General features: G+C 35.0%; 1 protein-coding gene across 41 annotated transcripts in view; it reads right to left on the bottom strand.

Annotated features, from left to right (window-relative positions):
• TRDN (triadin) overlaps positions 1-26,881 on the bottom strand; it is a 414,851-nt gene that overhangs the window by 90,349 nt on the left and 297,621 nt on the right. For all 41 annotated transcript variants that reach the window (XM_055535018.1, XM_055535007.1, XM_055535006.1 and 38 more), the window contains one exon: positions 20,689-20,736. In XM_055535018.1, the coding sequence (XP_055390993.1) occupies positions 20,689-20,736 (48 nt within the window). The remainder of the gene's footprint in view (positions 1-20,688; positions 20,737-26,881) is intronic.

The following is a 26,881-nucleotide window of genomic DNA, read 5'->3' as shown; positions in this document are numbered from 1 at the left end:
ATATTCAAGACAGAGGTTTCTACTGGGATAAACTGCCTGTAACATATCGAACTAAGTATGTGTAAGATAGAAAATAAGCCCACAAATTATTATAAGGGGCAGATTATGGTAGATAGAAAAATATACAAATACAATTCTATGGGCTTCGGAGAAAGATGATATGATAAGAATAATAGCTAATATTGTCTACTCACTAGGTATCACAGGGAATGCTCTCTACTACTTAGTCACACAGTGTTCACATAACCCTAAAAGTTATTTTGGTTCAGTTATTACCCTTGCTTTTCACATAAGGGGATTAAATCATGTTCCCAAGGTCATGTAGCTCTCATTAATAAATGGGAAATATGAGATTTGAACTAAATGTCTCTTTGAACTCAAACAAAAAAATATTGGCTCTGGTAGCTCAATGATAGAATCAGGAAAGGCTCCGCAGGTGGCACAGAATAAGAGCTTGAGAGATGGCAAGGAATTAGACCAAGAGCAACAGAGCTGAAGGGACATTTTAGGACAGAAGAGAGAATGGGGAGGCGTGGGTTGGACAGTCTGTCAGTCTGGCTGAGTCACTTGTAATCAACAGAATAGAGTGGAAGTGTTGCTGTGTGAATTCCTAAGCTAAATCAGGATAAACCATGTGGTTTCTATCTGCTTCTGCTTCTCTAGGGGCGCTAGCTCTGGGGGAAGCTGGCTTCCATGTGAATACTCCAGCCGACACCACCAGGCTGGCAAGACTACATACAAGCAATTTAGTTCAACAGCCCCAGCTGAGCTCCCAGCCACGAGCTAGCATCAACTGCCAGCCAGCTAAGCAGGCCGTCCTGGACATCCAAAAGTCAAATTACTTTAGATATCCACAGTCCAAGCTTATAACTGACAGCAATCACAGGAGATATCCAAGTGAAAAACTGCTCAGTTGATCCCTCCTGAACTTCTTGATCCTCTAAATCATGAGGAAAGTAAAATCAGCTGTCTTATATCACTAAGTCTTGAAGTGGTCTGTACATAGAAACAGTATGTGAAACAGCTAATAAATAGAAAAATATTGTACCATGCACATTACAAGTTCTCCAGTAGAGCCAAATAGATAACAGAAAAAAAGATTAGTTCTACTATTAAAACTGGGGAAGGTTTTTGCTGAAAAGATGTCATTTGAGTTTAGGTTCTTCAGTTGATTAGAATTTCACTGGTCAGGAAATAAAAACAGTTTATCAGGGTGAAGGACATAAGTCAGATTTTTTAAAAGCTGAGGATCATGTGAAAAAAGGACTCCAGGAATTCTTGATTCATAGAAGGATAATCTACCATCAACTGTGATATGGAACATAGGGAACAGAGTTCTTTGGAGGAAGACATTATCTTTGTTTTGAGTGTATTTTATTTCATGTGTCAACAAGATACCCAAAAATGACATGTTGCAGGGAAAAGCCAATTTTGACTCCATGTTGGAACTGTTTTTTTCACTTGCTTTTCTTTGCTTTTGTTATTATAAACATACATAATGGTCTGCTTCAGAGAATTCTGTCCTTTTGCCTGATTAAAAATGCCTTTGTTCAGGACCCTGTCCACCTGTGGATGGCAGGGAGGAAAAAATGAACACATCCCTTGCCTGAGGCTTGCCATTCTAGGAGATGTTTGCAAGATTAATAGCCTTCTTACTTTGTTTCCGCACCTCCCCCGACATTTGTTCTATAAAAGAACCTGGCATCCAGATCCTGATAAAGGTTAATTTGAGACATTAGTCTGGCATCTTCTCCGTCAGCCGACTTTACTAATGAAGTTGTATTCTTTGCCTCAACACCTCATCTCTTCTATTTATTGGCTTGTTGTGGTTGAGCAGAGCAAGCTTGGACTCGGTAACAGACATGTCTTGCAAGCAGCTGGAAATACAAACGAAGTGCCTATTTCATGCAAGTGTTGCAGAAGCAAAGCAGCTTAAAGTCTCATTCATAAATGGAAACTGTCAATACAATTAGTAACGAATTTTTTTAAAGGCTCTAAATAAATTTTATTTGCTTTTGTCACATAGATAAACTTGATTTAGTGAAAAACTAGGTATATAAGTGCAAAATAAACCAGAAAGTTAAAACCATTTTCTTAATCATATGCAATTAAAAGAAAAAGTGATGTCCTGTGTTACTTTTTACCTGCATGTTTTAAATCCAATCTCACATAATTGGCCTGTATTGACATCAATTCATATATTGATAATAATAAACTTATTATTTCAGTTCAGTTCAGTCACTCAGCCATGTCTGACTCTTTGCGACCCCATGAATTGCAGCACGCCAGGCCTCCCTGTCCATCACCAACTCCCAGAATTCACTCAAACTCACGTCCATCGTGTCGGTGATGCCATCCAGCCATCTCATCCTCTGTTGTCCCCTTCTCCTCCTGTCCTCAATCCCTCCCAGCATCAGAGTCTTTTCCAATGAGTCAACTCTTCACATGAGGTGGCCAAAGTACTGGAGTTTCAGCTTTACCGTTAGTCCTTCCAAAGAACACCCAGGACTGATCTCCTTTAGAATGGACTGGTTGGATCTCCTTGCAGTCCAAGGGACTCTCAAGAGTCTTCTCCAACACCACAGTTCAAAAGCATCAATTCTTCGGCACTCAGCCTTCTTCACAGTCCAACTCTCACATCCATACATGACTACTGTAAAAACCATAGCCTTGACTAGACGGACCTTTGTTGGCAAAGTAATGTCTCTGCTTTTTAATATGCTATCTAGGTTGGTCATAACTTTGCTTCCAAGGAAACTTAATTTTACCAGTTATACTATTGCCAGATGTTTAAAAATGAATACCACACAAAAAGTGTGATCAAAATAGCTATAAATAGCAAGCTAAATTTTAAATATTATAATTTACTAGATAAAAACTATTAATTTAAAGAGAAAAATATTCAATTAAAAAAATTCAGGGATTTTTCTTTTTAATTTAGGTACCTGAATATATCTAATCAAGACAAATAAATAGAAAATAGCATCCACTTTTTCTTTTAACATTATCCTCTAAAAGATAAAATGTATATATAACAATATTGTTTCTCTCTGCAAGATTTTTTTTAAAAGGCCTGTGAAACAGGCACAACAAAAAACGGAAATAATGGACAATCATGTAACAAAAGAAATCAGCACTAGAGTTCCTCCTCAGCACATAATTGTTTTGAACATCAAATAATGTGTATAAACGAGATGGCAATAATTAATAATATCTTTCATTTATGCTCAGTCACTTCAGTCTTTTGGGACCCCATGGACTGTAGCACCCAGACACCTCTGTCCATGGGATTCTCCAGACAAGAATACTGGAGTGGGTTGCCATTTCCTTCTCCAGGGGATCTTCCCAACTCAGAGACTGAACTTATGTCTCTTAGATCTCCTGCATTGGCTGGCAGGTTCTTTTCCACTAGCACCACCTTTGATTAGGCTATTAGTTATTATTCATTGTTCCAAATGATCAATACCAATTTTCTATTAGTGACATTAGGATATTAACAAAAATGTTTATGTAGAAGTGTTGTGGCTTGATGTCAATGTCAAGTGTAGCTAAAATCCAAAAAAGAAACTAAAATTTGAAGGTGTAAAAGATCCTAACAGAACTGTCAGGCAGTTCAGACTTCCTGGCTATGTGAGGAATAAAATTCAAAATTATTAACCTTTCTTTCCCAGCTAGTACTACTAAAGGGCTCAATAATATCACTTCAAAAATTGTGTTTCTTCCTTCTTTTGAAAATATATAATTTGCCTGCTGATTTGAGATATTGTTTCATGAGCATCATGAATAAGATAAAGTATACTTTTTTTTTTTTTTTTCCTTCTGATGGAAAGAATGATTTTAAAGAACCATCTGGAGCACTCTATCCTTATGTTCAATGATACGTAATTCCTCAGATCATGACTATTAATGTACATCACACCAAAAATTATGTTAAAAATGTTATGTTGCATAACATTTCTATTGGTTCCTAAGGTGATCTTACCTTGTTTCTACAGTGATTCAATTGTGATCAATTGTATGATTTTTAAATATTTAATATGCAATGCCCTACATGCATCTGTCATTGTTTTTTGTTCATCTGGACATAAAAGTGACAATCAGGGATATTTTAGAAAAAGTATTTTACAACATTTTATATCCTTTTCAAACTCTAAAATATATTTTATAAATAAATACAGAGAAAAGAATTTTCAAGTTGTCTAAATGGTTTAGCATTCTATGCTTATAATTCCCATGAGGAAAAATATATTTTGATGTTTTATGCAATACTAACTTTGAATGTTCCTGAAAAGACGTTGTCAGTATTTAATTTTACTCGGGACATTGTTCATTAACTTTTAAGTAAGTATAACTTGATTAGGAAGCCATTTTTAATTTTGTTTTTGTCTTAATGATACATTTAATTATTTACCTTATTCTATAGGCTAGCTTCCTAGGGGACTCAGTGGTAAAGAATCTGCCTGTCAATGCAAGAGACACAGAGACAAGGGTTGGATCCCTGGGTCAGGAAGATCCTCTGGAGGAGGAAAGGGCAACCCACTCCAGTATTCTTGCCTGGAGAATCCCATGGACAGTGGAGCCTGGTGTGCTACAGTCCATGGAGTCACAAAGAGTCAGACACGACTGAACGACTAAACAGTAATTCTGTATATGCATCTCTAAAGAGCTTCCTTCAATTACTCAAGCATTGTCTGGTTCTAGGCAAGCTAGGCTGTGTCACCATGTTAAAACTGTCACATGAAGCATGGCGTAGGAATTCAAAACAACAGATATAGAACTTATTTAATGTGTAGCTTGCGATCACCATGGCGACAGAAGTCTTGTCAAATGGACTAAGTATTCTAGTACTTTTGACAAACTCTTTCCTATAGTAATATAGTTCTTCAAATTACCTTAGCTGAGGGACTTCCTGAAGTCATCGAACAACTATTTTCCTTTGACTGAATTCTGATCCAGCTTTACAATAATGATGCTTTTAGGCTGTGTAGCTTGGGTCTAAGAGAATACTAATCAGAATTCTGCAGTGTACTTCAGTGGGGTACATTTTACTTTATGATCAGCTCTTTTAGGAAGAATAGTAATATGCAATTATTGAAAAAATAAAATAAGCATTCCTTTATATTTTGGGAGCTGAAGTAAACTGGGACACCTTAGGAATATAAATGTCTGAGCACTAAAGAATTTGTTTTTCAAATAAAACTTTATTAGCCATGAATTTTTCTCATGTAATCATGTTCAACTTAAGATGTCAAATTTCTCATGATTCTTTCAAGAAGAAAATCTTTGTTAAAAGATTAATTTCCTTAAGGGCAGACAAAGTTAGGTCTTGGTCATTTGTGTATTCACATATGATGATGAAGTATTGTTTCCTATGGTTAGACATTTTTACATAAAATATTGCTATGATGGGAATGTTTGTTTCATCCTGAAATTGATATGCTGAGGCCTAATACTTGATGCAACAGCATTTGGAGGTGGGGCCTTTGGGAGGTGATTATGTCATGAGAGTGCAGCCCTCATGAAAAGGATTAGTGCCCTTTCTTATAAGAAGAGACATGAAAAAGATGACCTCTCTCTTCAATCTCTCTCTCTCCCCCTCTCTTTCTCTTTCTGCACTATATCAGGATATAGTAAGATGTTTGTTTGCAAACCAGGAAGAGCCACTTTATCAGGACCCAAATTGGCTGGCACCTGACCTTGGACATCCTAGCCTCCAGAAATGTGAGAAATAAATTTCTGCTGTTTAAACCACCCAGTCTAAAATATTTTGTGATAGCAGCCAGAGTTAACTGAGACAGATCTCTCACTTCTCACCCATTCCAGGGAGGTAGACATTATCTAGATTTTATAGATATGATAGTAGGATCTAAGAGAGGTAAATAACTTGTCCAATATCACAACTACTAAATGGCAGTGGGAAATTTGAACCCAGACCATCAGAATAAAAATGACAGCTAAACTACTACAGTGAGTGCTGGGAGCACAGTGGAACATAAATTTGATAGCAGCACAGACGGCTCCTAGAAGTGAAGAGTGAGCATACTTGCACCACCACCTCACAGCAATGTTCTTCATAACTGCCAGTCTGTCGGAGCTTTCAAAATTCTTTTCCTAAAGCAGAGACCTGGTGACTGCAGCCATGAAATTAAAAGACGCTTACTCCTTGGAAGGAAAGTTATGACCAACCTAGATAGCATATTGAAAAGCAGAGACATTACTTTGCCAACAAAGGTCCGTCTAGTCAAGGCTATGGTTTTTCCTGTGGTCATGTATGGATGTGAGAGTTGGACTGTGAAGAAGGCTGAGTGCCAAAGAATTGATGCTTTTGAACTGTGGTGTTGGAGAAGACTCTTGAGAGTCCCTTGGACTGCAAGGAGATCCAACCAGTCTATTCTGAAGGAGATCAGCCCTGGGATTTCTTTGGAAGGAATGATACTAAAGCTGAAACTCCAGTACTTTGGCCACCTCATGCGGAGAGTTGATTCATTGGAAAAGACCCTGATGCTGGGAGGGATTGGGGGCAGGAGGAGAAGGGGACGACAGAGGATGAGATGGCTGGATGGCATCACTGACTTGGACGTGAGTCTCAGTGAACTCCAGGAGTTGGTGATGGACAGGGAGGCCTGGCGTGCTGCGATTCATGGGGTCACAAAGAGTTGGACACGACTGAGCGACTGATCTGATCTGAAAGCAGAGATCATATCATTCGGCACATGATAGGAAGTCAGTAACTATTTGTTTACTAAATTAGCCAAATTTATGGTGACCACATTTTATCAGAAAATTTACTCTTGAATCTTTACACAAAGCCTAATAATCATATAATCACCTTTCATGGTTAGTTATTTCCCAGCTTTGCCATCCCAAGTTGGCTAAGTTATCAAAGTAAAATGAAATCACTAGTACTTGACAATATTCATGGACAAAAATAAAAAATTATATATATTTCAACTCTATTTCATGTAGCAATTTGCTTTTTTTAACCTAAGAAATTTCAAATGGTGAATTTCCAGTGTTTAATAACCTCACACACCTATATTTATATATTTATATTTATTTATATACTTAATTTCAATTAATTTGTTGCAAAAATTACTAATCATCTCTTCATTTTAAATGTAACATATTTTTATACTTTCTATGACAATTATAATATTGTATATATTCCACATTGTCTTTGAACTTCTTTCAATTAGAAATTTTCTACAAACACATTTATGTGTGATCTGAGAAATGTCTCCTTGTTGACTGTGTTCAAATATGAAACTTGTTTCATGAGGAGATATATATATATATATATAATTTGAAGAAATATAATTGACTATAAGAAAAATATTAACTTAAACTTACTAATATAACAATGAATAGGATTTTGAAATAAATCCTTCTGCTATTCAGTATGAAATATAAAAATATAGTGCTATGAAATTCACTTGGTGGATACATTCTTTGAGATTTCCACACATTTTTTTAATACCATTCCTGGTCTTTGATTTATTTAAGTTTTGGCTGTGCTGGGTCTTCATTGCGACAGCCTCTTCTTCATTGCTATATGCAGCTCTCTTTGTTTGCCATGTGTTGGGCTCCTCCCTGGTTGCAGAGCACAGGCTTCTTCCTGTGGTGGCTTCTTTCGTTGTAGAGCACAAGCTCTAGGCGTGCAGGCTCAGTAACTGTGGAGAATGGGCCCAGCTGACCCGTGGCATGTGGAATCTTAGTTCCCAGATGAGGGACTGAGCCCACGTCCTGCATTGGCAGGCAGACCCTCAACACTGGGTCACCAGGGAAGTTCCTCCATACAATTTTTTAATTTAATGAACTATAATAATTTTTAGAGCAGATTAATGTTTACAATAAATTCAATAAAAGTTCAGAGAGTTCCCACATATATCCTCCCCTAATATAAATGACCTTTTCCATCATCAAATCCCTAACTAATGCTATACAGTTGTTACCATTGATACATAATTATCAATATTGATACATTATGATCAACCAAAGTCCACAGCTTACATTAGGGTTCATTCTTGGTTTTGTTAATTATATGGATTTTGAAAAATGTATACCATACATATACCATAATTGTATAATATAAAATAGCTTCACTGCCTAAAAATCCCTGACCACTGAACTTTTTACTATCTCCATAGTTTTGCCTTTTCCAGAAAGTCATTTTGGAGTTATATAATCTGCAGACTTTTCAGATTGGCTTATTTCACTTAGAAATAGAATTTAATGTCCCTCAATGGCCTGATAGCACACACATTTTTAACATTGGAGAAAATTCGTTTGTATGGACATAACAGAATTTATTTATCCACTCACCTATTGAAAAATACATTTGTTGGTTCCTAGCTTGCAGCCAGGCTAAAGCTGGAATATTTCTGTACATATGTTTTCAACTTATTTGGGTAAACACCAAGAGCATGACTGCTGGATTATGTGATAGGAGTATATTTAGTTGTAAAAAAACACCAAACTGATTTCCAAAGTGTCGGTACCATTTTGCATTTCCTCCAGCAAAGCATGAGAGCTCCTGCTGCTCCACATTCTCTCCAATATTTGATGTTTCAATGTTTTGGATTTTAGCCATTCTAATAGGTATATAGTGGTATCTCATTGTTTTAATTTGCAATTTTCTAATGAGTTGGTGATGGACAGAGAGGCCTGCCGTGCTACGATTCATGGGGTCACAAAGAGTTGGGCACGACTGAGCAACTAAAGTGAACTGAACTGAATGATGTGTGATATTGAGCATCTTTTCATATGTTGATTTTCCATCTGTATATCTTCTCTGATGAGGTATCTATTCAGACCCTTTCCCAGTTTTTAGAATGGGTTGCTCATTTTCTTGTTGTTGAGTTTTAAGAGGTTTTTGTGTATTTTGGATAACAGTCCTTCACCAGATATGTATTTCACAAATATTTCCTCTTATTCTGTGTTTTATTCTTTAAATATTCTTGACAGTATGCTTTGCAGAGCATATTTAATTTTAATAATGTCCAACATATCAACTTTTCATTTATGGGTTGTGTCTTTTGTGTTGTATCTAAAAAGTAATCTCCAAACCCAAGATAACCTAGATTCTCTCTTATGTTATCTTCTAGGAGTTTATAGTTTTATGTTTTACATTTAGGTCTATGATCTGCTTTGAGCTAATATTTTGATAAGGATGTAGAATTCTTACCTAGATTCTTTCTTTTTCTTTTTGCTTGTGAATGTTCACTTATTCTAGTATGGCTTGCTGAGAAGACTATCCTTTCTCCATTGAATTGTTTTTGCTTCTTTGTCAAAGACCAGTTGACTGTATTTTTTGTAAGTCTATTTTCTGAGGTTTTCCATTTTTGCTTCTTTGTCAAAGACCAGCTGACTGTATTTTTTGTGAGTCTATTTCTGGGTTCTCTATTTTGTTCCATCAATCTGTTTGTTGATTCTTTTACCAACATCACACTGTTGATTACTGTAGCTTTATAACAAGTCTTGAAGTCCAGTAGTCCTAAGATTTTGTTCTTCTCCTTTGATGTTATCTTGGCTATTCTGGGTCTTTTTTTTTTCTGTATAAACTTTAGGATCAGTTTGTTGATATTCATAATATCAGTTTGTCAATACCACTGAGATTTTATCATGATTGCATAGAATCTGTAGATAAAGTTGGGAAGAACTGACATGCTAACAATTTGAAGGCTGCCTACTCATGAACATAGAATAGATTATGTCTTAGATTTATATTTAAGTCTTTCCTTTTTGGTGCTAATGTAAATAGTCTTGCATTTTTTATTTTATTCATTCCAATTATCATTGCTGGAACATAGAGCAGCTTACTTTTACATATTAACTTTGTGTCCTGCAACCTTGCTATAATCACTGATTAGTTTTAGGAGGTTTTTCTTGATTCTTTATAATTTTCTAAATAGATGACCATATCATGTACAAAGACAGTTTTCTTTCTTTCTTTCCAATGGGTATGTCTTTTCTTCCTTTTAACTAATACTTCCAGTACAATGTCGAACAAGTGTGCTGAGGGGATATCCTTGCCTTGTTTCTTTATCTTAGTGGGTAAGCTTTTGGTGACTCAACATTAAATATGAAGTTATGAGTAGGTTTAATTGTAGATATTCTTTATCAAATTGAGGAAGTTTCTCTTTATTTCTAGTGTGCTGAGAGATTTTCCATAAATAGCTGTTGGATTTTGTCAAGTGATTTTCTTATCTATTGAGTTTCTTTCTTGTTTATCTTATTGATGTGATGAATTATATCAATCTATCTTCAAATGTTAAACCAGTTTTGCTTACCTAGAATGAATCCCACTTGGTCATGGTGTATAATTCTTTTTATGCACTGTTAATTTGACTTGGTAATGTTTTCAACTTCTATTTTGATATATGGCAAAACCAATACAATATTGTAAAGTTAAAAAATAAAATAAAAAAAGAAAAGAAATTAAAAAAATCTTTAATAGTACTTTAAACTTTGTATTGTATGTGTGCATGTAAAAGAAATTTGAGGTCTTAGACTCTCAAAAAGGCTTTGGTTGGAGTAAAAAACAACAAGAAACTCTGCAGAACAAGAAACCCAAGTATAAATTTCTTCACTTTGGAACAACAGAATTCATTTTGGTATTTTAAAAAGGTAAACTTGATCTAGTTCAATGAATATTTATTCAGTGTCTCTTTTGGATTCTGAACTGGGAAAACAAGATGGTTGCCTGGAGTTCAGTCCATGCTGGAAGAACTTCATATAGACAGATTAAGAGAGTGATGGAGACATACACATACACAGAGTTCCGAGCTTACAGCAGGACTGACAAACTCTACCTGATGCAATAAGAAAAGACTTCACAGAAGTACTGGCATCTATGGTCAACTATGAAATTGCATATAAAATCTGTTATCAAAGAAGAGTTGGAAAGACATTTCCAATACAAGGAACAACATAAGAAAACAATGTAGTGTGAAAATTCAGGTGGCATGATTGGTGGGTGTACAAAATAAGTGAGAAGCATATAAGCAAAGGCTAGAAGTCACACTGAGGGTTGGTGGTAAGGAAATCTTCAGTACCTTGCTAGAGAATTTGAATTTATATCCTTCCAGTGATGAGGATGTATGGATGTGAGAGTTGGTCTATAAGGAAAGCTGAGCACTGAAGAATTGATGCTTTTGAACTGTAGTGTTGGAGAAAACTCTTGAAAGTCCCATGGACTGCAAGGAGATCCAACCAGTCCATCCTAAAGGAGATCAGTCCTGAGTGTTCATTGGAAGGACTGATGCTGAAGCTGAAACTCCAGTATTTTGGCCACCTCATGCAAAGAGCTGACTCATTTGAAAAGACCCTGATACTGGGAAAGATTGAGGGCAGGAGGAGAAGGGGACCACAGAGGATGAGATGGTTGTATGGCATCACCAACTCAATGGACATGAGTTTGGGTAAACTTTTGGAGTTGGTGATGGACAGGGAAGCCTGGCATGCTGTGGTTCATGGGGTCACAAAGAGTCGGACAATACTGAGTGACTGAACTGAACTGAACTGAGTGATGACGAGTCTTTAAAAATCTTAAGTCGAAAAATTTTTTTCTGTTATTGTATCAATGCAAATAAAGTTTTGCTCATAGGAGAATATGATACGTACTGAACTGACTGACAATACTTAGAAAGTCATTTTTATTTTGTTTGGAAATAGTCCAAACCAATAGTGAAACCACAATTCACTGACAGTTGTGCTACCCACATTCTCTTCTCTCTTGAGACAATATCTTCTTCTGTTTCATTTTTTATAGATTCTTTCGTGTGAGTGTGTTATGGGCAGAATTTCTGCACCCTCTGAATCATTATCACTGATTCTTATGGTTAAATTAATATTTAGGGAATCTTCATGTCATTTCACTGGACAGTCAATGGCATGCTTTGCTCCAGAGATGTAGTTTTTGAAACCTAAGTAAAACTTATGTGTACATTTTGAAATTCAAGTGAAGTAAATACTTCAAATATTAGGATTCTATTTAGTAGATTCATATGATATTCAGAAGTATTTTCATGTTAGAATCTGAATCTGATTTTCCTGTTTGTATATTTGCACAGATTGTACTTGCAATCAGAAAAATAAGTTTATTCTTCAGCATTTGGGACAAAGTGGAAATGTTTCATGCATGGGAGACATTTCTTACAAATGAGATTTAGACAATATTAAGACTGGAAAAGTCTGTACAGAATACTTAGTAAAATAATCTCAGCTTGTAAAGGAGGCTTTCAAGCAAGTAACCAGCCTAATGTCACAGAATAATTTTTTTTGGTGTTTTATAAGGGATAGACCAAGCCTTAAGTTTTATTCTGAGATAACTGTATACTCTATTATTAAGGCAAATTAGTATTTATAATCATTACTAGGTTTTAACAGCTATTTCTTTTCAAGGACCAACAATACAAGTGTTAACTCCAAGCTAAGAATTGTTGACCATGATTTTTATTGCCAAGACTTTTAATGAGATTGTAGATGTTTTTTTATGAGTTACCTGACCTAGTAGCTCTTTCTGATATGAAATCAAATGAAATGAAACTCCAAATTTGCAAGTCAAAATGATGAAAAAATTTTGAGTTATATTTTGCCATTTCATAATTCCAAAGGAGTATCTGCACTGAATTTTCAGGTTTTAAAAACTGCTTTTCTTTAACATATAATATACCATCATTCTACAAAAAAACTGGGACAGTAATATAGTCAATTAAGTGCAACCAAATTTTATGTAGAATGGTGAAAATTTTTCATGTTTATTCCTGAAATTAGTTGATCTATAATGTGTACTTTACAATTAGAAGAAAGTAACAATGCATTTTTTATGCAGAGCAGATGATTTCAGATAAAATCTGCAACTTGATTTTTAGAGTATTTTAGCTTAAATTAATTTTTTAGCTTAAACTCCATTAATTTATTACAGGATATGACATAGCCATTGATTTTAAGTAGTTTTATTCAAGTTAGTGTATAGTATATGCCTACTTTTTTTTTTTCCTGAATAGGCTTTTGGTAGAAAATGAATTTATACATAAAACAAAAAATTCAATAAAGAAGGGATAAAAAAATTCCTCTTAAACAATCTCTGTTTTGGCTACTTAGGTTTGTAGCATAGCAGCTTATAATATACTTTCTATTAAAAATCCCTAAGGGAAAAAAGAAAACAAATCCATAGGTTGTTTCAGGATAAAAGTAGGAGTGAAAGCAAATATCAATAGAAAAGAGAGACAAAATTAGAAGCTCAATATTCTTGAGCTTGTAAGGAAGTATTTTTGTGGTATGTTATAAGGTAAACACTACAAAGCATTTCCTCAGTTCTTTATACACTCTAGTGGAGAGAGTTGGACTGTGAAGAAAGCTGAGCACTGAAGAATTGATGCTTTTGAACTGTGGTGTTGGAGAAGACTCTTGAGAGTCCCTTGGACTGCAAGGAGATCCAACCAGTCCATCCTAAAGGAGATTAGTCCTGGGTGTTCATTGGAAGGACTGATGCTGAAGCTGAAACTCCAATACTTTGGCCATCTCATGCGAAGAGTTGACTCATTGGAAAAGACCCTGATGCTGGGAGGGATTGGGGGCAGGAGGAGAAGGGGATGACAGAGGATGAGATGGCTGGATGGCATCACCAACTCAATGGACATGAGTTTGAGTGAACTCTGGGAGTTGGTGATGGACAGGGAGGCCTGGCATGCTGTGATTCATGGTGTCGCAAAGAGTTGGACACAACTGAGCGACTGAACTGAACTGTACTGAGTGCAGAATAGCAAAGGAACAAACAAAAGTCAATTTTTCTCTCTGGAGAACAAAACTGTAATCTTCAAATATCTATAGTAAATAATTAAAAATAGTTTTTACTGGCCAAATCCTGGGGCTAGTGATCAAAATTCTCCGTGAGTAAAAATAAGACTTGCAAGAGAATTTTTATTGTAAAGAGGATGAGAATGGTCTTTTATAGGTTTAGGGATTTCTAAAGAACCATAAACTTAATATTAAGATGTAAATGATGATCAAAAATATGCACTTTAAATTGCTTTAAAATTATTAAATTACATTAAGTATTGCCAAAAGAAATCTGAAGTGCATTGTCATTAAATTCAGAAAGCATATGATAACTTTTCTTCATATTTCACTTTGATTTGACTGGGCTTTAGAAATGGTATATAACTACATTCTATTAGTTTACATAAAGATTGTTGGACCTTAAATCAAGACAAAGTTCCATAATTAAAAGATAGATGTAGCAAGAGTATATGCTTGATGTAAAAAGTTTGTTGTTGTTTTTAGGAGCCTAAAAGATGGATACAGTTTCCATTAGGAAAGTACTCTGATGAATCATGGAAGGGGTAAAGTATAGACAGAGTCTTCCAGACCCAAGGGTCGAACCCTGGTCTCCTGCATTGTGAGTAGATGCTTTACCGTCTGAGCCACCAGGGAAGCCACCATAGACAGAGTGGGACACATTATCCCTGGATACACTGTCTGTTCTGGTAATGTCAGGTGACTTAATTTGGCTTATCTAACAGCTAATTCCTCTGAGTCCAGAGTTAGAAAGGTAAGCTGGTGGTAAAAGTGGTGATCCTAGTAATAAAGTACATGGAGAGATTCTTGGGATAATCTTACAGTTTTAGTGTGCTTCTCCATGAAATGCCCACAGTCTTTAAGCAAAGGAATGAAAAAGATAGGCACCTAGGTCACATTAGGCAGAGGAATGGTTCATTTTCACAGCCAAAAAGCAGAATTATGCAAAATGAAAACTGGAATGTGGACATTACACTATATCTCTCTGTGTGACTTAAACTTGACTATAGAATATCCTAAGGTTCCCTGGTGGCTCAGTGGTAAAGAATCTGCCTGCCAAAGTAGGAGACATGGGTTCAGTGCCAGGGTTGGGAAGATTCCCTGGAGTAGGAAATGGTAACCCACTTCAGTATTCTTGCCTAGGAAAATTCCATGGACAGAGGAGCCTGGTGGGCCACAGTCCATGGGGCGGGGGTGGGGTGGGGGAGGTGGCGGCAAGGAGTCAGACATGACTTAGCAACTAAACAACAAAAATGGTGAAAGAGAAGGGATGAGAAAGAAATTGCCATTCATGAGGTCAAACAACTGTGAGAACATTCTAAAAGTATTAAAACAAGCGTAAGAAATGGTGAAATATGTGAGCAAATGAGATAGTGGAAAATTGCAAAAAATTCTGTTGAAAATATACAAAATATGTAAGCAAGCAGAGTACGCTCACTTTTACAGATGATTCATGAGCTCTGTGTATAGACCATCTTTTCTCCGAAGCCCACTCCATACTCCTCACACCCATTCCCAGCGCCTAGTCTGTTGTGGGCGCTCAATAAATATTAAACAACCAAAGCACAAACTAATGTCAAAAGTTTGAAATTCACAGGAATCAATAGTGTTATTATTATCATTTAACATTTATTGAGGGTCAACAGCATGACTTAGTCCACATGTGAAAATAGGTTATTTTATAACACACATTAAGCAAATAATTAAATACAATATGTTTCAACTACACTTTCAGTTTTACTCCATTGATCTTAAATGTAAAATTGTTTCTTTTTTTTGTAATGTTGACACATCATGAATTATAAACATTTATTATTTAAATAAGTTTCTCTCAGAGAAATCACTACTGTTAGATATTATTAACATTCACTTGAAAGTATGAGATCAATCTACAACAAATACATATCACAGGTTCTAAATAGACCAGTTCATTTACAAAGAATAGAAGAGAATCTGAAAAGTGTCTGAGGACAGTGACAAATACACAAAGCATGTAAATAGCAATTGGGTTTCACTTGCTTCTGCGACAGTTTAAAACACTAATACAATGATGTGGGATACCACTGTTTACAAAACAGCAAAAAAGCCAAAGAAAGACAAAAACTCAAGTGGACACAAATCACTATACTTACAAATTTAGAAATATTTCATTTTAAGCAAAATACAATTTTTATTACAGGAAATGAACTGCATTTGATGTATTTATGATCCACATTCTCTAATTTTACCCTTAATAAAATTACTGTGTTCAAATTTATTCTTGGTGGTTAATAGGCACTTAAATTCTATTTAATCATTTTTCATGAATATTTTTGTCATGTTTGTACTTAAGTAGATTTTGAAGTGATTTTTAATTGTTAAGAGGATGGAAAACTATACTGAATATTTCTGTAATGACATTTTCAGCTTAATTTTGGGGTACTAAATTTTCCAAGTCTATAAAGTATGTTTTCCCTTAACATTTGAGACTTAGAATCTTAGAAATAAGTCTTTCTAGACCAGCCTTCTCCTAGAGATTTCATATTCCGATACAAGGGATATACTACTTGAAAACTTCAGTGAATATAAGTTTTTTTTATAATTCAAAGGAGGGTAAGATCAGCTAATTCAGCTCTATAAATGTAAAACCACGAAAAATAAGGATAAGGCCTAATGTTGCTATGTTTACACTTATGCATTGACCTCACTGGGCAATTACTAAATTTTCTCTTTCACTTTAAGTTTTTAAAAAATTCACAATATAGAAGGTACAATTGCTAAAATGTAATTTATTAAAAATTTTTATCCATATGATGGTTCACCACAAGCAGTTTTGTTACGTAAGAATACCTTCTACAAAAATCATAATAATGATGTAATTAATGATCAATTAATATTTAGTTGGGCTTCCCAGGAGGTGCTAGTTGTTAAGAATCTCCCTACCAATGCAGGTAATCCAAGAGCAGAGGGCTCGATCCCTGGGTCAGGAAGATCCCCTGGAGAGAGGAATGGCACCCCACTCCAGTATTCTTACCTGGATAATTCCATGGACAGAGGAGCCTGGTGGGCTACAGTCCACGGGACTGCAAATAGTCAGACATGACAGCATAGCACAGCAGCAGCAGAAGATGTAATTATTAATTTCACCTAGAGTTTTTACTTTAAAATGAGGGTAGTTGGATAATTTAATCAGTTATATTTTGGTTTCTGAGATATTTGGCAACTTTCGCTCCAGAAATCACACATGATTTACTAAAATATCATAATTGCACAGTATTAAGAGACACAGATTATTGAAATCTGCATCACCTAATATTCCTTTCTTCAGGAATTCCTCTATGTTTTATTCAACCCACAAGTATTTATTGAATACTTCCTACATGCCAGCACTGTTAGAGTCCCTTAGAACAAATTCTTAAAGAAAGCTTTAAGTGATATCATGCACAGGTATGAATGAAAGAAAAAGAAAGATGATATGTGAGTGATTTGATTTATTACTATTTTCTTCACCTTTTCACTCACTGTTAGATTGAAATCACTTAGAAGGAAGAAAATTAGAAACAAGGAGATGCTGGGACTCCAATCTACAACTCAGATCATTAAAGTTAATTGTCCTGACTGGTCTCCTGCCGTGCCCTGGTAAGTAAGACATCACTGAATGCTTCCTGAGAGTGCCTGCTTTGATCTTCTGCCTAGTAACAAGCAAATATTACCAAAGATTTTCTTCTGAGAGAGAGCAAGATTAAAAAAGAGAGAGGGAAATTGGAGTTAGGGGGACAGGTCAATTTTGAAAAGTAATACCAAGGAGAAAAAAGTACACTAAATATGATAAATTAAATATCAAACAATAAATAAACCAAGCTTAATGAAATGTGAATTAACCAAGCTTAATAAAATGAAATAAACCAAGCTTAATAAAATGAAATTATACTGAAGTGGTTTCCCTGGTGGCTCAGTGGTAAAGAATCCGCCTCCAATGCAGGAGATGCAGGAGCTGCAGGTTCAATCCCTGGGTCAGGAAGTTCTGCTGGGGTAGAAAGTGGCAACCCACACCTGTATTCTTGCCTGGAAAATCCCATGGATAAAAGAGCCAGACCGACTACAATCCATGGGGTCACAAAGAGTCGGACATGACTTAGTGACTAAATCACCAATGAAATGTGATGTATTCTTTCCAGATATAATATACAATAAATATAAAAACAAATCCTCATACAGTAGAGTGTGTTGTGATGTTCTATCTTTGGCATTCCTTGGCTCTCACTATAAGGACAGCAACATGTACTATGGAAAATATTTGTGTCTCCTGATGCTTCTAGGTAACTGCTTTCTAAACAAAGAGAAATTGCTAATGGTGTTTGTGGTGTGTGTGTATGTGTGTATCTTTAAAGTGGGGAAATTTATAAAGATTTTCTTAACACTCAAAATTCTGGTCTAGCCAAGTACAATCTTTATGAGAAGAACAACTGAAAACCACATGATCCCTCAATGAACTACAGATAAAATTAGAGGTATACTTTTAGACTTTTGCAAAAGTTAAATTAATTAAATTTCTAATTCTTACATAATATGAGGTTCAGTTTACTGAATTACATTAACGTAAAATTTTTTCACCTATCACTATATGAATTTTCCATAGCATAAAGTTTAATCAATGCTTCCCTAACAATCATAATGCAGAATAGGTCCAGAGGTTCAATATACACAATTTTACATAGATCAAAAAATGTATTTGAAACCTATTAAGAATCATGAGTAAAAGTTTGTCCCTAGTAGAGTTTGTAAGTTCAAATCTAAATTAATGAAAATAACTCTTTATAAACCATTTAATTGTACTTCAATGCATTATGAACTAGTTTCAGATTACTTATACTTCTAAATATAACTAAAGTCTATATAAAGAAGAGAATTACACAATAGTCAAACATCATCTCAGGAATAAATATTAGAATATTATGATGAAACCTGTAGAATGTAAGTGATTTATTCTCACATAAATTTCTTAATTTATTAAAATCACAAAATATATTTTTCATATAAATTATTTGTCATAAATATACCATCACAAAAACATTCAAGTTATCCAAATACTCTATTTTTTATGATCTGTATAGTTAAAAAATATGAAGCCATTGCTTTATAATATTTAAAACTGAAATGATTTACTAAATCAATATTAAAAAGTCATTGAAAGACTCATTTTTATATAAGCCAAGAGTGTAAGTGTTTATAAAATAAAATGTATTTAGTAAAAGAATGAATTATAAAATCATCTGAAGGAGTAAATTCATATCTCTAAAAGCCATTTCCATTCTCTGAACTTTCTGAGGCAACATTATATAATTAATGAAACTGACACCAACATGAAGGTAAAAAGAAATAAAACAATCTGTGTTTAAATCAGTTATATGTTAGGTATTATTATTAGTGTGGGCATTTTATATTCCAGTCAGTTTCTCTTAATTTGCTGTGGTTATAAAAGCAATTTGCAAATGCCATAAGATGAGCAGCCCATACCTTTATACTAGCGAGGAGAAAAATTATGAAGCTTAATGAAAGCAAAGTGATTTGATTCTCACTTATACTGAAGCGGATTTCATAAGAGAAAAGGCCTCCTAAATCCTAAATACTTAACTAGGAGTTTACATTTTTTCATATCCTTTCACATGTATTTTGAATATCACATCTTGTCAGACAGGCAGGTCAAGTATAATAAACCCTGTTTTTTAGAGAAGAAATTTAGGCTCAGAATCTTGTCAAAGTCAACAAGTTGAGAATGGGATCCATGCTCCTACACCTCAACTTTATATTTCAGAGACTAATGTATCCACCTCAAAAAGAGGCTGACAGAAACATTCAACCGAACTCTAAAAGTCCAGGTAGTCTGCAGAAACCAAATTTGAAAACTTTTTCAATGTGATTTAATGTGATTTTTATCTTGAAAAGCCCAAGGAAATCAATCCTTGACTAATTTTTTAAATTAGTCAATCCTTAACTTAGTTTACTTATCTGAAGTGTGAGGGTTTGAATGATTTTCTTAATATATTTGTGTAAAAATACATAAATTTCTGATATTAGGAATTTGTCTCTAAGAGGAGAAATTATTTTCATTTTATTCTTGACAAAATGATGCTAGTTTTAATCTCATCTACCGATTATAATTAATAGTAAATATTATAATATTATAATGTATTAAAAGCCAAAGGATTGAGGGAACAACAATTAAAATTATTAGCAATGTGAGCTCTAACAGAAGGTACAACATCACCTCAAATGCTTTTACTCTACTATGCTGTAGTATTTTCCTCAAGCATATTCTAGAGTGATATATTTATTATATAGCTGTATAAGTAAAAAGAAAATGCATTATTTATAGCATTGTGATTTATAACACTGAAATTTTAGACTTATTGGGAGAATCAATTGCTGACGTCGTAATACAGACGCAAGTAATTTACTTGTATTGCTGGTTTTTCACTTTGTTTTAATATATTATTTTTCAAGCAGTAGAAATTGTTCTTGCATAAACAGAATTGTTTCATCTCTGTTCTTTGAACTACAATCAGCCAAGTGGTGTTAAAACCACAAATCACACAGGAAAAAATGTCTACCAATTGGCCTGAAAATTTTCCTTATTCCCAACAATCTTCAGCATTTTTATTGATGTAATTAAGCAGTTTGTGGAGCTTTCCTGTTCTGAACTTACACTCAGAGTTTAGTTATACAAAAGAACAAAAACCCAGATTGCCACCTCACATTCTCCCTGGCAGAGAGAAACACGCAAGGACAGTGATAGAGAGCAATAGATTTAAAGGTTATTGTCGTCCGCCTGTCTGAATCCAGTGCTTTCCTCCTCATGTTGTTGTCTTTCTAAAGAAGATAATGTCAACCTCCTTCATTTTTTTTTACCTTGCTCCACTGTCTTGGTTGTTTTCTCTTCCTTCTTTCCAGGTACAGCTGCAAAGCAGAGATAAGGTTTAAATAAAAGTTCCAATGGAAATGCTGCTTCTGCACTAAAAGGCATCTTGTAACTCATTCAATGACAAAGATTTCTTCTAAACAGACTATTTTAAAGCTTTTTCAATACTTCTCATTTCTCTATAATTCAACAGAAACCTACTATTATAAGTCTGCTCTTAAAGAATTAGAGAAATAAAAATAATCCCTTGCCCCTCTTCTTACTAGTTTTTACATACTGTTTCCCACCTTATTCTTTTACATGTTGCTTTGATAAACAAGCTCTGTGAAGAGTTCTGCTTGACAGGATTATGATTAATCGACTTACATTCCAGGTTACTGCTGGAACCACTTGGCATCTTGAAAATGTCAACTAGATGCTCCTTTAAATTCATGCTTAATATCATTTAATCAGCTCAAAGGACAGTGTAGTCATGCTTGAGATTTGCTTAAATATTAAATGAAGTCATCCCAAATCACAAGTAACCAAAAAAAAAAAAAGTATCACTTTGGTACTGTTTCCGATGAACTACTGAGATTTTACTGCTGCTGGTGGAGCAGTAAAATTATGTTTACCTGTTTATACATCCAAGAAATACAGTTCAGACAAAGTCAATGTACTGAAAAAACTGATTAAAGCAAGGCTGTTCAGAGGACATTGGCAACTATTAGAAGAAGGATGAATGAGAAACTGAATATTGCCATCATACCCAAGTATACCTTCAAGAGCTGCACTGGGAAAACTGCAACTTTGAAGCGAAAATGTGGTTGTCACCAACTTAACACACTGATGAAACTTAGAACCACTCATCCATAATGGGACATCCAGATATTCTGTGTTTCTAATGACACACAGTATGATATACAACAGTATCACCTCTGAAGTATCCTTGCCAAAGCATTCAAATGGAATCAAGTTAAGCCAAAGATTTAGTTTAATCAAACGTGGGATATAAAGAACATATTAAAAAATATTCTGAAGAAACAATTATAGAAAACCTAAAGTGTCTGCAGTGTAAATGACCATGATCTTTTCAAAAAGTTAATGATATTAACTAGAGCAAAAAAAGGGAAAAGTTTTATATAAAACTTGCTAAATTCACTCAGTCATAATAGTTCATCTGTAGATTCTTTAGAAATTTTTAAAAAAATTAAAAAAGAATTTTTCAAATAGACAATTTCACCTGTGAATAAAGTTATAGTTTTATTTTTTTATTTATGTACAAATTACTTCTTTTTATCACTTTATTGCAAGGGATGGAATACCCAGTATAATGTTTAATACAAGTGCTGATAGCAGACATCCTTGTCTTATCCAATTCTCAGTGAGAAATCTTTCCATTTTTTCTATTGAGTATAATATTTGTTAATAGTTTTTGTATATATATTCTCAGAATAGGGAAGTTTCTTTCTACATTAATATGAAATACATTAAATGCATCATTTATGAAAAGTTTAATTTCCCTTTATATTATTATGGTTAATTATGTTGATTTTTGAAATTGCATTCCAGAAATAAAACCAACTTGGTTGCATGTTGTCTTCTGCATGTAATATCAGACTTTTTTTGTTGTTCAGTTGCGAAATCCTATCTAATTCTTTGTGGCTCCATGGACTGCAGAACACAGGCTTCCTTGTCCTTCACCATCTCCTGGAGCTTGCTCAAACTCATGTCCATTGAATCAATGATGCCATCCAACCATCTCATCATCTGTCACCCCCATCACCTCCTGCCTTCAATCCTTCCCAGCATCAGGGTCTTTTCTAATGAGCCAGCTCTTTGCATCTGGTGGCCAAAGTATTGGAGCTTCAGCTTCAGCATCAGTCCTTCCAATGAATATTCCAGAGTGATTTCCTTTAGAATTGACTGGTTTGATCTTGCAGTGCAAGGGCCTCTCAAGAGTCCTCTACAGCACCACAGTTCAAAAGCATCAATTCTTCAGTACTCAGCCTTCTTAATGGTCCAACTTTCACATTCATACTTGACTACTGGAAAAATCATAGCTTTGACCATATGGACCTTTGTTGGCAAAGTGATGTCTCTGCTTTTTAATATGCTATCTAGGCACCGCACTCCAGTACTCTTGCCTGGAAAATCCCATGGATGGAGGAGCCTGGTGGGCTGCAGTCCATGGGGTCGCTAAGAGTCGGACACAACTGAGCAACTCCACTTTCACTTTTCACTTGCATGCATTGGAGAAGGAAATGGCAGCCCACTCCAGTGTTCTTGCCTGGAGAAGCCCAGGGACGGGGGAGCCTGGTGGGCTGCCGTCTATGGGGTCGCGCAGAGTCAGACACGACTGAAGCAACTTAGCAGCAGCAGCAGGTTTGTCATAGCTTTTCTTCCAAGGAGTAAGTGTCTTTTAATTTCATGGCTGCAGTCACTATCTGCAGTGAATTTGGAGCCCAGAAAAATAAACTCTGCCACTGCTTCCATTGTTTCTCAATCTATTTGCCATGAAGGGATGGGTCTGGATGCTATGATCTTAGTTTTTGAATGCTGAGTTTTAAGCCAGCTTTTTCACTCTCCTCTTTCACTTTCATCAAGAGGCTCTTTAGTTCCTTTTCACTTTCTGCCATAAGGGTGGTGTCCTCTGTAGATCTGAGGTTATTGACATTTTACTGGCAATCTTGATTCAGGCTTGAACTTCATCCAGTCCAGCATTTTGCATGATGTACTCTGCACATAAGTTAAACAACCAGGGTAACAATATATAGCCTGGAATTACTCCTTTCCCAATTTGGAACCAGTCCGTTTTTCCATGTCCGGTTCTAACTGTTGCTTATTGTCCTGCATACAGGTTTTTCAGGAGGCAGATAGGGTGATCTGGTATTCTCATCTCTTGAAGAATTCCCCACAGTTTGTTGATATCCACACAGTCATATGCTTTAGCATAGTAAATAAAGCAGAAGTAGATGTTTTTCTAAAACTCTCTTGCTTTTTCTATGATCCATCATCAGATGTTGGCAATTTGACCTCTGGTTCCTCTGTCTTTTAAATCCAGCTTGAACATCCTGAAGTTCATGGTTCACATACTGTTGAAGCCTACCTTGTAGAATTTTGAGCATTACTTTGCTAGCATGTGAAATGAGTGTAATTGTGCAGTAGCTTGAACATTCTTTGCCATTGATTTTCTTTGGGATTGGAATAAAAACTGATCTTTTCCAGTTCAGTGACCACTGAGTTTTGCAAATTTGCTGGCATATTGAGTGCAGCACTTTCAAAGCCTCATCTTTTAGGATTTGATAGTAGCTTAGCTGGAATTCCATCACTTCCATTAGCTTTGTTCATAGTGATGCTTCCTAGGGCCCACTTGACTTCACATTCCAGGATGTCTGGCTCTAGATAAGTGATCACACCATTCGGATCACACCATTCATATTTATCAACATTTGGAGGGGTCTATTTTAGGGAAAAATGTAGATTTGTGCTGCACACCTTCAGAGATTCCAGCTACTAAGGAAACAAAGTAGCTACCATTCTTATACAGTAATGCCTTGATTATGGACAGACAGTCCTGAAATGAACTGTGAGGTGTAGAGGTTGGTTTTCTATAGTTTCAGGTTTGTTTTCTTTTTATTTACTTTATCACTGTTTAATTTACCTGCAAAGTTCCAGCCTATAGCAAACTTCAATCTCACTTTTATTACAAAGATACCAAAAGATGCTTTCTCAAATTAAAGCTAGTGGCTTTAGTATTTATGTCTTACTATATAATACTATTGAGGTAACGCTGATTAATAATGTTATATAACTTTCATGTGTACAAGATTATATTTCTACTTCTGAATACATTACAGAATGCTCACCACCAAAAATTTAGTTTCCAGTCATTACTATCGTATTTACACATTCATCCCCCCTGCACCTTTCCCACCACTCTGATCTATCTACATGTTATGTTTTGTTTTCTTTGTTGATTTATTTTAGTTTTCTGTTTGTTATTTATATTCTGCTCATGAGTAAAATTGGGTGATACATGCCTTTGTCTGACTTAATTCACTTGATGTTACTTGCATGTTCCACAGCACTTTAAATATGTCTAAAATTAATCTTGTATTCTTTCACAAAATAGTTTATTTTTATCTTTCTTTTTTATTTTTATTACTCATTATTACTCATTTTATTACTCATTTTCATTTTTATCATTTCATATTTATATTAAATAATATTCTTCTAGTTGTTGTTGTTTAGTAGTTAAGTTTGTCTGACTCTTTGTGACCCCATGGACTGTAGCCCACCAGGCTCCTCTCTCCATGGTATTTCCCAGGCAAGAATATTGGGGTGGGTGGCCCTTTCCTCCTCCAATATTCTTCTAGTACTCAGCTTCAAAACTTTTTATTAGATAATTTCTGAATTTTTCCCTTGTAAAGTTGGACAGATGTCAAGTTCCATAGAACCTATTTTATAATAGTGCTCATATAATATCCCTTCTTTCCAATTTCATGACTAATATCAGATCCTAATGCACATTGCCTACATCATTGCCAAAATGTCCTAACTAGCCTCAGTTCAGTCGGTCAGTTGAGTCGCTCAGTTGTGTGCAGCTCTTTGCAACCCCATGGACTGCAGCACGCCAGGCCTCCCTGTCCATTGCTAAATCCCAGAGTTTACTCAAACTCATGTCCATTGAGTCAGTGATGCCATCCAACCACCTCATTCTCTGTCATCCCCTTCTCCTCCCACCTTCAATCTTTCCCAGCTTCAGGGTCTTTTCAAATGAGTCAGTTCTTCACATCAGTTAGCCAAAGTATTGGAGTTTCAGCTTCAGCATCAGTCCTTCCAATGAATATTTAGGACTGATTTCCTTTAGGATGGACTGGTTGGATCCCTTGAGAGTCCAAGGAACTCTCAAGAGTCCTCTCCAACACCACAGTTCAAAAGCATCAATTCTTAAGTGCTCAGCTTTCTTTATAGTCCAACTCTCACATCCATACATGACTACTGGAAAAACCATAGCTTTGACTAGACGGAACTTTGTTGGCTAAGTAATATCTCTGCTTTTTAATATGCTGTCTAGGTTGGTCATACTTTTCTTCCAAGGAGCAAGCATCTATTAATTTTCTAAAGCAAAAGTCTGAGTATCATTCCTGTACTTACAATTCTTCATTGACTCTCTAGTGCTCATAAGATAGAGCTGAATTTTAAAATCAGGCCCCCTTACAGCATTATTAGCACAAGTTGTATTAATTCATATTGTATTCTTGAGATTGTTATTACTCTTCATAGACATGCAGTTTCCCTCTGCTTTGCCTTCCTCTGTCACCTAGGCCCAAGATACTCTTTAAACTAATTATTATATAACTAAAGTCTACCTGTTATTTATGGCTTAAATTTAAAAGTCACCTTTTACAGCAAATCTTTTGCTTTTCCTCAGGTAAGAATAATTTTTAAACTCCTATGGCATTTTATCTCTATTTATCTATTTACCCTGTTGGCTTTCAAACATAAACTATGATCATATGGAAAACATTTAGCTGAAAGCAAAAAAAAAAAAAAAAAAGAGGCCTAAATAACTCATGGTGTCAATCAAGATTCATATATTCATGATTTTAATTGCTCAAGTAATATCTGAATATTTCCTTAAGTTTTCACATAGTGTATGACCCACAAGTATATGTTGAATGAAAGTGAAAGGTATTTGAAAACTTCAAAACAAATATAAAACAGTAAGATAATTATCATATTGATGATTTAATACTATATATCTCCAAATAAAATTTGACTTAAAAGCAAGCTTAAGATTAAACAATTTATACTAGATATAAACTGGCACACTGTGATTAATTTAAAATATTTAATTATTTTTCTAACTTTGAACATTTAAAACAATTGTAAAATCAGTAATTTCCACTTAACATTGTAACACAGTTCCTAGTTCAAGCCTCAATGTAGAATAACAAAGTCCAGTATCTTAAAAACAAAGAAAGCCTAAAGGAGACTGGGGACTGGTTACTATATATATGATGAAACAATATATATTTCATGTGTGATTAATCATCACTGATAAGGAGAAATGAAACTACCTGACAAATGAGGAGAGTCTCCTTTGAATGTTATTTGTCACCTGTCAGACTGGTTAAGTCCTACCTGAGTTTCAAAATGTTTATGATGGCTTTGGAAGGAACACTTGTTTCTGTTCAT

The sequence above is a fragment of the Bubalus kerabau genome, chromosome 9 (genome assembly GCF_029407905.1).
Source record: "Bubalus kerabau isolate K-KA32 ecotype Philippines breed swamp buffalo chromosome 9, PCC_UOA_SB_1v2, whole genome shotgun sequence".
Lineage (NCBI taxonomy): Eukaryota > Metazoa > Chordata > Mammalia > Artiodactyla > Bovidae > Bubalus > Bubalus kerabau.
This window is presented reverse-complemented; position numbering and strand designations above follow the sequence as displayed.